At 38.1% G+C, this 15,000-nt stretch overlaps 1 protein-coding gene across 4 annotated transcripts in view; it reads right to left on the reverse strand.

Moving 5' to 3' along the window:
- The window catches only part of LOC135217762 (caveolin-3-like), a 103,224-nt gene that overhangs the window by 54,931 nt on the left and 33,293 nt on the right, over positions 1-15,000 (reverse strand). For 3 of the 4 annotated variants that reach the window (XM_064253782.1, XM_064253777.1, XM_064253778.1), the window contains exon 2: positions 13,889-14,056. Coding sequence is in view for 1 of the 4 variants with exons in the window: in XM_064253779.1 (XP_064109849.1) it covers positions 5,717-5,765 (49 nt within the window). In the remaining 3 variants the exon portion in view is untranslated. Of the gene's footprint in view, positions 1-5,716; positions 6,160-13,888; positions 14,057-15,000 lie in introns of those variants that run through there. The other variant, XM_064253779.1, reaches the window with a different exon arrangement.

Here is a 15,000-nt window from a genome sequence, read left to right on the forward strand (position 1 = left end):
TATATATTTGTTATAATATATTTTACAATTATGTATTATTTTGTATTTGGCCACTACCCTTTGTTTATTTTAGGTAGTATGATTTAATTTTAATATACATAGTTTACCTTTCCATTATAAAATTGATTAGCCACAAACTCACTCTTGAATTTTACTCATTTCTAAGCTCTAGGTTTGGCATGTCTTTGTTTGTGAAGAGGTGGATTAATAAATACTAGTTTGGTTCAACAAATTCTGCAGGATTATTTCGACAGGACCAATGTAGATTACGTGCTGCACAACTAAAGAGGTCCACCTCAGTTGTCTCTCAAATTCCAGTTTGCATTGAACATCACGAGATTCAGGGTTTCACTCCTGTCTTGTAAGAATGTCGATTGTCCCAGTTCAGTTTTCATTGATGTTCTATGCTCATTGTCCTTGATGTTTTATGCATTAGTCTTTAATGCTTTATCGGAGGAAGGACTTCAATTGGGAACACTTTTCCAAATCATTTGGCATAGTTTGACAACAGGAATGGAATAAGAACGCCATAAAAATCTGTTTTCAAGTTTCTCAAAGAATCCAGTGAAAATTACAAAGAAGTTCGTCACTAGAGTATTTGGATATCAGTAGCTTCTTTTCTTTTCCTTTGTGGATATAAGTAGTTTCTCGTAATTTTTGCGATGGAGAAATATTCTTCGCATTTTACTTTAGGATGTTTTGAGATTAACTATTATGGTAAAGGTTCCTCACACTTTCCCATTTGTGAGAACCATTTATATATTTTCCTGGTCTGTTGAGTATGTAAAAACTCCTCCACTAATTATAGTTATTGTCATTTTATTTACCTTTGCATTAAATGTTAATCCTAATTCTTGAAACTTGTCAACTTGGAAAGATCCCAAATTTTTTTTTTTATAGTTTCAATAACCATCAGTGTCCTCGCTTTTTTATTGTAACCACCACCACCACCACCTCCTCCTCCTCCTCCTCCTCGATTATTTCCTCCTTTGGAGGGAGAACAGGGGTGTCCATGCTGTCAAAACAAATGACTTGGGAGGTCTGAATACAAGTTGATAATAATCGATAGCCAGACACATTCCTGGCAGCCTTAGGGACTGGCTTCATTTTTCTTTCCTTTCTGTCTTTCTTTCTTTCTTTCGGGGAGGGGGAAGAGAAGTCAGGTCACGAATACCCGAGGAGCAGATAGGAGGATTAGAAGGGCAATTAAGAAAGACACAATGCTGTCAAGGTGAAGTAAATAAAGATTAAGATCATGTCCAAGGACGAGGTGGTAAGTCAAGTCTAGTCTTTATTGTGTATATGTGGTGTAAGAAGAATTGACGCACTTTTTTTTGAGGCTGGTTAATAATATAACCAACCTCTTTTACAGAACATTCGTGCTTACGAATGTACAATCTCCTTCTGGCCATAAGTTTGATTAAATGTCGGCCATCTTAAGTTCCTGGATTTCACCTTATCCTAGCCTAGTTCTATTTAAAAACAAAAGGCAGACGTACACAAGGAAAAACTACAGGCACTGATTTTGTGATTAAGAGACTAAAGACGATCCGCATAAATAGAAAATCAAGTCTAAGAATAGTATATATATATATATATATATATATATATATATAATATATATATATATATATATATATATATATATATATATATATATATATATATTATGTATGTAGATGTATATATATATATATATATATATATATATATATATATATATATATATATATATATATATATTTATAAATCATCACAACCGTATGAAAATATATGAGAGCTTTCCTGTGATTTGTTGTTATTTCTTCATGACAACCACATCGTGGTTACCAGGACCGACACCTACACAGTCCATGTGTTTAAACCTATGACGTGGGTGACCGCGTTCGCGTATTGATCTTCGGAGTTTTCCTTGTACGAAACGAATGATATTCCTTTCTTTCACTATCCCATCCCCCCTCCCCTCCCCCAGAGTCATTTACGTCCGAAATGCAGTACGGTAAAATAGTGATCTTTTAGGTCACATGTTTAGAGGCTGTTAAGATTATTTTGTGATTTATGTAACAAGACCAAGGCTGATGTCACGATCCTGCTATAACGCCATCACTCGTGTTATAAAAAAAAATAGAAGTTCTTCTACCTTTAGTCATGGTAGAACTCGAGCGATTTGCTCCTTTACAAATGCTCCCATTAGCCGAGTATTCGATCCTCTCTCTCTCTCTCTCTCTCTCTCTCTCTCTCTCTCTCTCTCTCTCTCTCTCTCTCTCATGAGGTCATCCAGGACACTTCCGCTAATTAACAATTAATAATCGATTTACCTCGATCGCCCCATGGAAGGCTATTTGGTAATGTTTCATCAGTGTACATCGTGTAGTCATTGAATCGTTACCAGAAGATCCTACCAGACAAATGTCACTGAATATTATACAAAACCTGAAGGTTAAGCTTCTTCGCCGCAGCTCTGATTACATAACGTGAAACCACTTACTTCAGGGTAATTTCTCAGGGCACACGACGCGTGCCTCGCTTGGTACGCAATATATTATATCACCCACGATCCAGTTCCCTATCCTACAACTGTAAGCCGCTGCGTGAATAATTCCCTTTGTCGATCGATAAACGCGGAGCAACGTATTTGCGCCATTATTTACTTCCTCAAGCAACTCCACAACCAGTTGCCATGCAATTAGGAGGCGGGCGAAAGGGTAGGTAGGCTCCAGGTATGTAGGCTATGGCGTATTAGGTCCGGGGAAAGACATTGTGAGGTGGAGGGGGTTGGGCGTAGGCGTGGGGAAGGTGGGTTGGGGGTGGAATTCAGCAGGTGGTTCTATACTACTGGCGGGGGTTGGGGGCGGGGAAGGCTAGTATGAGAGAGCGCAGACTGTTCTTTGTTTTCGACTGAGTTTTGTTAATCGTTATGTAAGGATGTCATTACCTGATATTCATGACCTAAAGGTGGCACGAATCCTAAGTGTGTCGATGCTCTTTTTTCTTTATTTTATGGCAGTTTTATTGATTGCAATGGAAATAATGATAGTTTTTTCATAAGGAGAATTCTATGAGGAAAGGAAGCCGTAGAGGAAGGCGTATATAATGGTTATATTGGATAGGTTTAAGTATAGTGCCAGTAGGACATTGACAGTTGCGTAATAGGAAAGAGAGCGCCTCAGTGGCGTGATCGGTATGGTCTTGACCTGCCACCTAGTTGGCCGCGAGTTCGATTCTCGGGCATTCCACTGACGTGTGAGAGATGTGTATTTCTGGTGATAGAAGTTCACTCTCGACGTGGTTCGGAAGTCACGTAAAGCCGTTGGTCCCGTTGCTGAATAACCACTGGTTCCAGGCAACATAAAAACAATACAAACAAATAAACAAGTCAGATATTTCTTTTAAAATAGAAAAAATGGGACGTGTAGCCGTCTGTCCTTTTGTGACTTAATTCCAAATAAAAAATGAAATAAAAGTTGGCTACAGGCGAAGCTGATGAATTAAGTCTTAATCACAAATGTCTAGACATAATGTTGCTTTTTGAAATGTTGCAAGTAAGATTGGTGATGTTTTTGTTACCATTCCACGAACCAAGAATCTCATGAGACTGGATGATGTCTGGGATTCTAACCCGGAATTTTATAAAACTAGAAAACAGTGTAGTTGTTTTCCATTATTACTTGATAATGAGACCTTTGGAAATTCACAAAGGTGCAAGTGAAATCCCCGAATAAGTTTATGGCCTCAAGTGAAGTCTACGAAGACTTATACAACACGCTTGGTGGAAACCCCTCCCACTTTCGTATTTCAATTGGGTTTCTGAACTCGGACATGACGGGGACTGCTCTAGCGAACCCAGTCGTGACATTAAAAAACATCAGCTGTTAACAAACAAGTAATTGTCATCACTTGATTTTGGGTAGATTAACAAATAGCTGAGATCACTGGCATCAATGCTTCTTCAGTGAAGTGTATTTAGATAGTGACATCTGGGGGAAAGTACCACGGCTGTTGACACCAGAGTGGAAACTTCCAGAACAATTCTAATACATTTCCAGGCTGATATAGACAATTATCTTGAAATAATTAGTACCTAGTCTGAAACGCGGGTTCACCACTTTTAACATGAATCAAAGATTCAGGGCAAGCATTGGAAATAATAGTTATCTTCTCTTAAAAAAAAAAAAAAAAAACTCATAACAGATGGTGTCTTTGGTCTCTGCGTTTTGGGATAGCAGTGCTAGATCATCATCAGGACAAAGTCCTTTCATTGAGGCTAAGAAATAAAGCGAGAAGTATCTTTCTTCTGTGGTGGCCCTCATGCCACTGGTCTTTGGCATCCATTGCTGTTCACCCTTTGATGCACTTCCCAGACTCGGTTTAACTTCACTGGTCTGGAGACCAGTGGTGTAGCAATCATGTTACTACTAGAATTTAAGTAACATGCTTATTTTAGGAGATGGGGACGTTACCGTGCCTTGAGCCCCTGCTCTAATCAAGGCTTGGCGCCTCGTGAGTATATAAAGCTTCAAGGCAGGGATGGGTGGAGATAACGTGTGCAACAGTTCTGAAGTTGCTCTTCTGAAATAAAGTATTGAAAATCCTTTTTTATGGTCATTTATCTCGATTGGACACTTCATGTGTGTGTGTGCGCGCGCGTTGTGTTGTGCGGAAGGAGTAAATGACCCCCAGTTGACTTTATCTTGGTTGATTACTAATATGTCCTGTTGGTGTGAGCGTCATCACGCAAGTAAGTAGTAATTAGGAGTTTTTAGGGTACGGGTTGAAGTCCCTCCACACCCACCATCGTCCCCCAAATCCTCCACCCCCCCTCCCCCCCCACTTTCTCTCCCCGTCAATCTCCCATGAATCAATGTTCCTTCTCTCGCATTCTTGTGAAAAGCAGCTTAACGCGCATGCGTGTGATTCTCTTCGTAAATGATTCTTTAAGAAGAATACCATGTCTGTGTCTCTTCCTTTCAAAAGGCTCTTTTGAGATAATTGTATTACGTTTGCTTGCGCGCTTGCTCGCTTACTAAGAGTCAAAATGTCCCCGTGTATGTGAAATGTTGTCATTTTAAGAATGATTTTAAATGTTCTTAAGAGTGCGATTACGAACGAAAGTGGGAAATTAATATTGAATGCGTTATTTAAGTGAAGGGAGAAAGCCAGTACCTTTAAGATTTAGGATTATAGAACTTTGATAGATAATCAAGAGAATATAACAAAAGACGATATTTTCAAGATATGATTCTAAGTTTGATGCATTCTTGATGTCTGAAGCTGATATTTCTTGATGAACTTGGGATTAAGTGAACTTCTAATATGTGCAAAATATAATTCTTCAATTTTTAATTCAAGCGCCTTGAATTTGCTTGCTACATTGCCATGCAGTATACACCTGCCATATGTATCTATGCATTTGGACTTACTGTACTGAAAACCGCCCTTCCTGCATTGCCAAATGCACGTACATTCTTGTAGGTGAATGTAGCTTACTGCTAAAGTTTTTTGTAATTAATTTCACTATCCATCTTTTGTAGTTTCAATGAGGAAATAATGCCCCAGTTATTTTCAGCTGTCATTTAATGAATGACTATAAGAATTTAAAAATGTTCCAAGGAATGTGCATCTCTGTCCAATGAATAACTTGAGAATTAACAACAATGAATAATAGTCATACGTAAAAGAAACGACAGCTATCTATTGAAACGTGGCAGCGTCTTACCGTAGATTTGACTCCAGTATGCGAGGCTCGATTCAGCTTGTTCGGACATTATGGCTCTCAACCTCCATTATTATTATTACGAGACACCTGCAGCTCCTGTTTGCTCGTCGAAGTTTGGTCAGGTCAATGAACTGTCCCTGTGTGTAATTCTGAAAGACAAATGGCTGTCTCTTTCCGGCCGAACAGGAGTCTCAATTTTAATTTTTCTTTCAGCGGAGCCGAGATAGACTGTTTCCAGATTGACGCTCTTTCAGTGATGAGCCTTTTGAAGACTATCACAATACAGATTCAATTTTGCCACTTGAGAGTCAACACCGATTTGTCATTGCCCTTTTTGGTCGTTATTCTTACTTTTCTTCAGTTATATATTGCCTTTCACTCGATTTAAACCAACGGACTAGATCTCTTTTTTGTTATCTTCGAAGGGAGGCGATTGTCGTACTACGAGATCCGAAACGTAAGTGACTCGTGAGAGAGAAAGAGAAGGTGAGAGAGAGAGAAGAACAAAGAGACTGGGCGAGTGTGTTTGGGTGAAGGGGGCAAGGAGTTGGGGGGGGGGGGGGGGGGTGAGAGCGGGGTCGGGTTTGATACTTGGCGAGGCTTTCGAGGTACCTTACTTGGTGGGTTGACATTTTATGAGTCTCTCTCTCTCTCTCTCTCTCTCTCTCTCTCTCTCTCTCTCTCTCTCTCTTATTCCCGGTCAACTATCTGTTATAGATTTAGTCTGGCCTGACATATTTGTCTTAATTGTTAGTTCGGATCCTTTGCTTTTTATTCCTCATATGTTTATTGAATTTCGCTTATCAGTTTTTGGATAACTTTTACTGTTTCACTCAACTATTGATTGTATATCTCCTCTACCTTATAGACCCAATCATTAAACCGTTTAAGACTCTCTCTCTCTCTCTCTCTCTCTCTCTCTCTCTCTCTCTCTCTCTCTCTCTCTCCTCCAGTTACCCCCCTATATGCATGTGTGTCTAACCGTCCCCCAGACAACCCCCCTCCCCCCAGTTCCCTGTCTGGAATGTGTCTGTAGATTAGAACCAGGGGTAATCGACCCCAGTTTTTTTTTAATTACAAGCCAAACCCACTTTTGCATTGCAGAGAAAGAGAGCACTTCACATTTCCCATTGGCTTGTTAAATGTTAAGATTCTCGGTTATTTTTAATTTTTTTTTTTTTACTTTGGATGTAATTTATCATGGTTATTTAAAGTCGTTTCCTGTGCTTTCTTCAGTGAAAGTGATTGAGATTTACTTGTAGTGGTTTGCATAACTAAAAGAAACATTAAAATAATGGAAAGTTTGTTGAGGTTTTATATAAAAACTCCCCCGTAGGGGGGTTAGTGCCGTGAGTGCACCTCAGGCTCGGTGCACTGTAGGCAATACTTAAAGTTCTTTGCAGCGTCTTTTCTGCACCTTCCATTAATTTTACTGTATTTCCTCTCATATTCTTTCTTCCATCTTACTGTCCACCCTCTCCTAACAATTGTTTCATAGTGCAACTGTGAGGTTTTCCTCCTGGTACACCTTTGTAACCTTTTACTCTCAATTTCCGTTTCAGCCCTGAATGACCTTATAGGTCCCAGTGCTTGGCTTTTGGACTAAATTATATATTCTGTTTTATGTAAAAACTCTACATTTGTTCGATTAAAACGATATCGAGTCGTGGTAAAGATAAGTAAAGTTTGCATAAGGTCTTGCGTGCTGATTAGCGGGTGCAGTGTGAAGCCTGCGTATTATACCGTTATTGTAGCTGAATGTCTTATGTGTATCGAGTTGTTCTACTTAATGGTAATTGTTTTTTTAGGGCTTCGCTTGCGCCATCTGTTGGGAAAGTGATGAACTAGTCATAACCTGAGGAGCCAATGAAAGTCGATCCTTTCGAATAACTACCAGTATTTTTTCTTTGCTTAGCAACCAATCGCGTTATTGCGTTCCTTAGCTGTCATTAGCTGCGACACGTTGTAAGCTATTGTCGTATATCTGTGTCCTAGATAACTGTAAAATTACTACTGTTGGACAAAGGAGGTCATGTCAACCTGAAATTTCTTAATTTATGGTCTTCTGTGTACGTATCCTTATAAATTCAACAAGACTGTGACATAATTGACGTACTGAATTCACAATTCAACAGTAAAAACATAAAATAATACATACATATGAATGATAGGTCATGCATGGCTGTACTTGGCCAAATTGATGTGAGGAATAATTTATGATACTTTCATTACTCTTGCTATAAAGGGCTCTGTTATGAACCCTAGTCGCTATTAAGCGTAAAATATTTTTTTTAACGAAAGATGGATGTCTTACACACACACACACACACACACACACACCACATTTATTTACCTCCCAGTCGTATCCTCGAAAAGGTATGGCTAAAAAAAAAAAGAAAAAAAAACCGACATTTACCTCAATATTGATATTTGGACAGTTTAATGGAGGATGACTCTTATTTAGAAATCTTGTACAGTATCAGCATCACTAAATACTCACACTAAAAACTTATCAAAAACAAATTTACAGTTACTAAGCATACCACAACTCTTATCTCTCTCGATCTTGCATGCTCACTAGTGCTTCCGGGACATTTAGGCATTTTTGTTCCAACATATCTATTGATCTAGTAATGTGGTAATTTATCTTTTTGCTCTCCTCCTCCTCTCCTTCCTCCTCCTCCATCCTCCATATCCACCTCCTCCGCCTCCTCCTCCTCCTCCTCCTCCTCCTCCTCCTCTCTCCTCCTCCTCCTCCTCCTCCGCCTCCCTCCTCCTCCTCCTCCCTCCTCCTGCCTTCCAACCTTCCAAATTATCTGTTCTTTTGTTCAGTCTCTCACTTTAGTTTTCCCCAGGCGACTGAACTTCTCCAAAACAAGGATCTTCCTTTTATATCTTGTTAACGCTGTCATCATTTTTCATCTTATCTTCTACGTCTTCAACTTCCCCGTAGTGGAGTAATGGCGTCAGTACACCTCACTTGGTGCACTGTAGGTATTACTTAAGTTCCTTTGCAGCATCCTTTAGGCCCTTAGCTGCGCCTTATTATCGCTGTCATCCTGTAGTTGGAACCATTTGGCAACATAGTTATTAGACATGAAGAGTTAGTAAGTCTCACCGTCATTAAGAAATTTAACGGCGATAATAAACTTCTTCGACGTGTCTTAGCTAAATATGTTTCAGGAAAGTACGTGTATACCAAGGTCTGTACTCTCTAGACCTTGGTGTATACTACCGTAGTTTCTGTAAGTTCGGGATCGTCTGTTGTAGTTCACTGGATTATTTTTCAGAGAACTTGACTTATTCTCCTTTGCGAATGTTTCTTTTGTCAGTGGCTGTGTAAATATCCCATTAACTCGGCAATTATTACGTCAGTCATTAGATGTCATTAGTGTCCCCCCTGCTGTGTTTTATCCATTCCATTGAAAAATGCCTCGCTTATCTGCCACCTGAAAACTGTTGGTATTCTGTCATTGCGACAATTACAGGCCAATTATCGTGTTCCCCCTCTAGGGAACCGATCGTTATATGGTTTCTGGAGAAGTAGTACCCGTCTGGTAGATGATGAAGAATAATGTAATTCAAAAAATATATATATATAAAAAGCTCATAATTTAATGTTTTGCAGAGGACGCCTGACATTTTGTTGGAAAGTAGAGAAAGACGGTGGTATAGAACCTCTTTTGCTGGGAGAAACTCATGAAAAGTCATATGTGAAGTTCCCAAATACCTTAGTCTGCTGTTTGATATGTATTTTATTTATTCAAAACTGATGAACGTTGCCTAAGATCTCGCTGATGCCTGTTACGAAGGTATTAAAACTCCATCATTCTTTCAGATGAGGAGCTGACAGAGGAGCAGGTGTCGATGATTAGGCATGAAAAGTTTAGTAACAATGTCCTATTTCGATTTTAAACAATCTCTCTCTCTCTCTCTCCTCTCTCTCTCTCTCTCTCTCTCTCTCTCTCCTCTCTCTCTCTCATCGCTATCTCTCTCTCTCTCTCAGCAAAAGAAATAAAAGAATTCAAATCCAACATGCACCCAAACATTTTGTGAACACTTTTCATTCTTTATGTGTATCTGACTAAGTGAGTAACGGCCATCAAGAGCAAACTTTCATTATTGCCACCGCCAAAGAAATATGGAGGAGGTTGTGACCGTTGTGTATGATGGGGTTAGCTGGGTAACTCATAGACGGGCAGACAGATTATGGTGAAACAGGGCTGATATATCCTGTATGTTGTCTCGAGTATATTAAGCTTTTGGGAAATCGGCTCAGATTTGACGAGTTGGTGTCATAAAAACCTATTGAATTTACTTGCTAGATTTCTCCAGGCTTTCTTTTTAGCCATTTCGTCATATATTTGTTAAAACATTCTCTCAACGGTTAGGGTTTTCTGTGGTTTAAATGCATTTCTGCTAGCTTTACTTCAATTAATGTGGGATATTCATCTTCTGTACTTAATGTTTGTCACATTGAGAGGCAGTGCTGCCGTTGGTTCCTGTGAATATGTCTGACAAAGAATTCAGTATATAATCACAATGTCATCTCATCTTTCGCTTTCTCTCTTTTTTGCTACATTATCTTAATTTTTTTTTTTTGTGTGCATAATCCTCCTCCGTGTATTTACATGTTTGTCATCGGTAAGTTCTTCGTTCCACTTCATTGTCCATTTTCAATACGGTACTAGTATATCAGTCAAATGATGCTAAGCGTATCTCTTATTCACGACCTCACAAAAAACATCACACCTAGATACTAAGTCAGTTTAATAGCTATGAGATTTTTCTTGTGGCCGCGTTGCAAGATGAATTGTTTTTGTACATCTTGTTTATACCAATGCAAATGTGCGCTCTTCTTACGAATGCCACTAGTGATTAATGTAGATTCGATTTTATTCTTTGCTTTATTTATTGAGGTCGGATTAAGCTGAATATGTGTAACTGGCAAAATTGAGAGTGGAAGTTACAGCAAGATAACGCCCACGCAATTAAGACTACGCGTAGCTTTTGCAAAATTCAGATAACGCCCGCGCAGTTAACTGAAAGAATTTTGCAGAGACTTTCAGGATTTATTATCTTGGAAGGAAGGTCTTATCGTGACAGCGAATAAACTCTTGGTTTTGACTCGGTACTCGCGTGTCTACGCGCTTGAAAGGCCGGCAATTACTCACCGGTGCTTAAAACATGATGTCGGTTTACGATCAAATACAGTACCTTTCTGCGAGTTGGTTATTCCCTTAATGACAATATGTAATGTATTCCTTTTCCGCCTTATCATGTGCTAGTGCTAATAACAGCTGGAAGAGAATGATTTCGCGCTCATTTTTAGAGTGGATTTTTAGCCTTATTTTCATCTAAATTCATTTTGCTTTTTCTTAAATGCGTTACTATTTCTTTGTAATAATGACATAAAAGTTGAATAATTGTAGAAAAATACACCTTAAGTTCATTGAATATGGGTTACAGAGTTGCCATCTTGATTTATTCAGCTCGGCGTAGAAATATATTTATTTTAGATTCAAAATAAAACTGATATTCTACATATATAATATATGTATATATAGATATATATATATATATATATATATATATATATATATATATCTATATATATATATATATATATATATATATATATATACACACACACTAGATATATATAGTAATATATATATATATATATATAATATATATATATATATATATATATATATATATCTATATATGATATATAAATTTATATATAGATATATTTTTATTTTTATATATGCATTATGTTTGTATATATATAAATATATGTGTACGTGTGCTATACAATATACGTATATATATATATATATATATATATATATATATATATATATATATATATATATATATATATCTATATATATATATATATATATATATATCTGTCTTTAAATAAATATACAGTATGCAATTGCGCGTGAGAGGTCCAGTCTCTACTGGGAATGTTGCATTAAAAAAAATTGCTTTGCAAACCTCCTCAGAAATAAGCAGCGAAATACTAATTGAGTATCTGATAGGTAGGCGACTGTGGTGGCTGAAACTATCAGTAAAAACCACGTGTGCTTGCAGCATCCACGAAGACTTGCAAAAACTCTAAGGCAACTTGTATATTTATATCTCTACATTAGATCATTCCTCAGAAGAGGGTGGCTTTAAAGAAAAATCAACACTGCAGCTCGCAGCTTTGCCAAATGTGCCAGATTCACATAATGTTAATGGAGGAAATGAAGTTAATTTGTGCTATTTTGGAAATTCAGGAGTGCAAAGGAGTTGCACACAATTTTGAAAATCCGTTACTGATAACATCAATTAACCTATTGATGTCAAGAATGGTGAAATTCACCGAGGTTTCATAGGTCTATCTGCCAAACATTAGCAGGGTAAGAGAAACTGGTCTTTCCTCATGAATTCCATATTGATGGGCAGAGAAAAAACTATGGATTTCAGGCATTTAGAAAATAAGCAGTGAGTCGGGGTTTCCAGCACTTTTACAAGTGCAATGGAATGGAAGCTTGTTTGAGTTTAGGGTAGTCGCCCCTCTTAGGTAAAGGCCGTAAAAAAAACTTTTTTTATTGTGAAAAGTAAACGCCATTGTTTAGGATGAGATAAGAAAGGTGGAAAATAACGAAAATGTACTTTAGGTGTGTGCTTCCCACTTGTACTTGAGTACTGTACAGTCTTCGTAATAAATGTTGACAGGTTTAGCGACATTGCCATCGCCATTGTTGAAGATGAGTAGGGAAATAGTTAGCTAAAACGTAAACTTTCTAGGAAAGACGTCCCCGTATGTGCCTTTGAGAATGCATCTCTGAGGCACTCTTAAGTACTACGAAAGACAAAAAGAAATGAAGTCTTCCCAATGCAACGTGGAACTAATATGGTGTGGTGGTGTCGTGCATTTGTTGAAGAAAAAAAATTATAAATCAACAAAATAACTCTTTTAGAGGTTTACCGCTTTTCGTCTCCAACAAATAACCTCCAGATGCCAGAACTCACACCTGTAAATCACAGTGTGGAAAGTTACAAAGGCAGCCATTTTTCCCTGGATTTGTTTGCGGTGTTGCCATATCGACCGAATGTGAAACGCAGTTACAGACTGAGAGGTCAAGAACCTGGAGGTGGAAGTAAAGGAGGCAGAAGGTGCCAACTTGTTTCCTGAACAGGCGTTAGTATTTCCCAGCCATCAGCGATCTGATGAGTGAGTCTCACGTTTTACAAGGAAGGACAATCGTCTCAGCGCCATTTAGGAAAGAAGAGGATAAGACGGGACTTGGCCGATGTAGGTTGAGGCTGATATACAACTTGAGTACGCCCGTCTGTAAAGAGCTTTTGATGAAAGGGGACTTCAGGGATCACTCGCGCATTGTTCGCAATGTGTTCACGAATTAAACATCGATCTCCTTACTTCCCCTTCATCCACTTGGCCCATCCAACACCTGACTAACCCTTCGGATTGGCCCCTCGTCACATGAGGGTTTGCGGTTTTGTCTTCATTTGTTTGTAAATTTATGATGAGAGTTAATGACATGCTACAAATAGTACGAGACTTTTTTATGTAAGTTATAGTTTTCTTTGTAAGCAGAAAGCTTTAACATTTTTCAGAAGTTGTCACATGCTTGCTTTAGCGAATAGTATTTCTTGTTAATATTTTGATAATAAGAAGCGGGTTAGCATTTAAATAGCCTGCCTTATAGAATAAAAAAGAAGAGCAAGAGATTAAAAAAACTCAGATCTTAACTGGAGTATAATAATGAAAATGCAAATTTATTTTATCAAAGCTTACCTTTACACCTTCAGAGTTGATTTTAAGTTAAAGTTCTGCAGTATCTTATTCTAGTTCTTTTTTCTTTGCTTCTACTAATTAATTCGGTTCTTATAATAATTAGTTTGCTATTTTCCTTTGGTATGGCTTCTAAGCACTGTGTTTCCTTCAATTATTCGCATTTTTTCACTGCATAGTGTTATAAATTAATAATTTCAGAACAATCTCCTTACAAATTCCTCCCAACATGAAACTGTTAAAAATCCACCTTGAAACATCGATCATATTTGAAAGTTGGCATCGAACATGACATAAAATTACCCAAAGTTTGTGTCGTTTCTACAACGTCATGAATTGCAACTGGATAAACAACTTACCTTTTCACCTCTGGCGTTGACTCCTGGAAGCGGGACGCAAACACTCCAAAGTGACAGATACCAATAAACGCCTTCGCGCTGGAACACCTTTCGTGGAAACACTGCCTTCAGTCACCCTTCAGTCACACAAACCGCTGGGGGTTGGTATAGTTCCAGGAATCAATGCCTCTGGAGCAAAAGAAAAAAGAGAAATATGAATTTGATGCGACTGTTCGTGTGGTCAGTTCATCATTCAGTACATTAGAAGCAGGTTTGTGTTGTTTCTTAAAATATGAATAATTGAGGTTTGGACTGAATGCGGATCGTGCAAAGCCGTGTAGATCACGCACCCTAGTGCTTGGGACGCCTACGCTGAAACCGCCAACCTCCCCCGAATGTGTCAAGATTGAATGCACACACTCGGCCTTGAAAACCGAGGAAGTGAGGTCTTATCAATTTCCAGTTGCTTTATGTCCAGCTTTTTTCTTTATTTAGTTCGCCCCTTTCTTAACAAGTTCAAGATATTGAACCCACCAGACTACCAACGTCCTAACGTCCTTTGCTGCTTTAATATTCATTTTTCACTGAAATTTCAGAGGGAAGTTGGTGATTTATAAGGTCTTATATAATGACTGAACATTCCCTTCATAATGACGGTGAAGAATCGCTAAAAGGTTTCTTCACGACCTTCCTTCAAATGATTATGTTATGTCAGAGAATCATTTGTTAGTATGGAAGGTTAATTATGTGATGTTGACTAATTGTTGAGTAATTGTCAGTTCAAACAGTGATGCGTTGCAAATGGCACGAATAATCGATGATCATCACCACTATTGTGTCTGCTAGCTCCTGTTAGATTAGATCTTTTATAGTCGCTGTGCTGTGTCATTTAGCGGTAATGACCATCCATTGTTCAAGATTGACAAGGCCCAATACTAAGAAGTAAGATTTTCAAGTTCTGAATCGGCAGTATATTACTACGTGCTCTCTAACGGTAAACTATTTTAATCAGATTACACTGCTAATGCAAATAAAATTTTTAGCAATGCTATAAATTATCCAATTTATTGCTAAACATATTTCCATTTTGTTTTGTTTCTTCATTTCTTTTTGCTCACTGCTTTCTTGTTAGA

The sequence above is a fragment of the Macrobrachium nipponense genome, chromosome 7 (assembly GCF_015104395.2).
Source record: "Macrobrachium nipponense isolate FS-2020 chromosome 7, ASM1510439v2, whole genome shotgun sequence".
Taxonomy (NCBI): Eukaryota; Metazoa; Arthropoda; class Malacostraca; order Decapoda; family Palaemonidae; genus Macrobrachium; species Macrobrachium nipponense.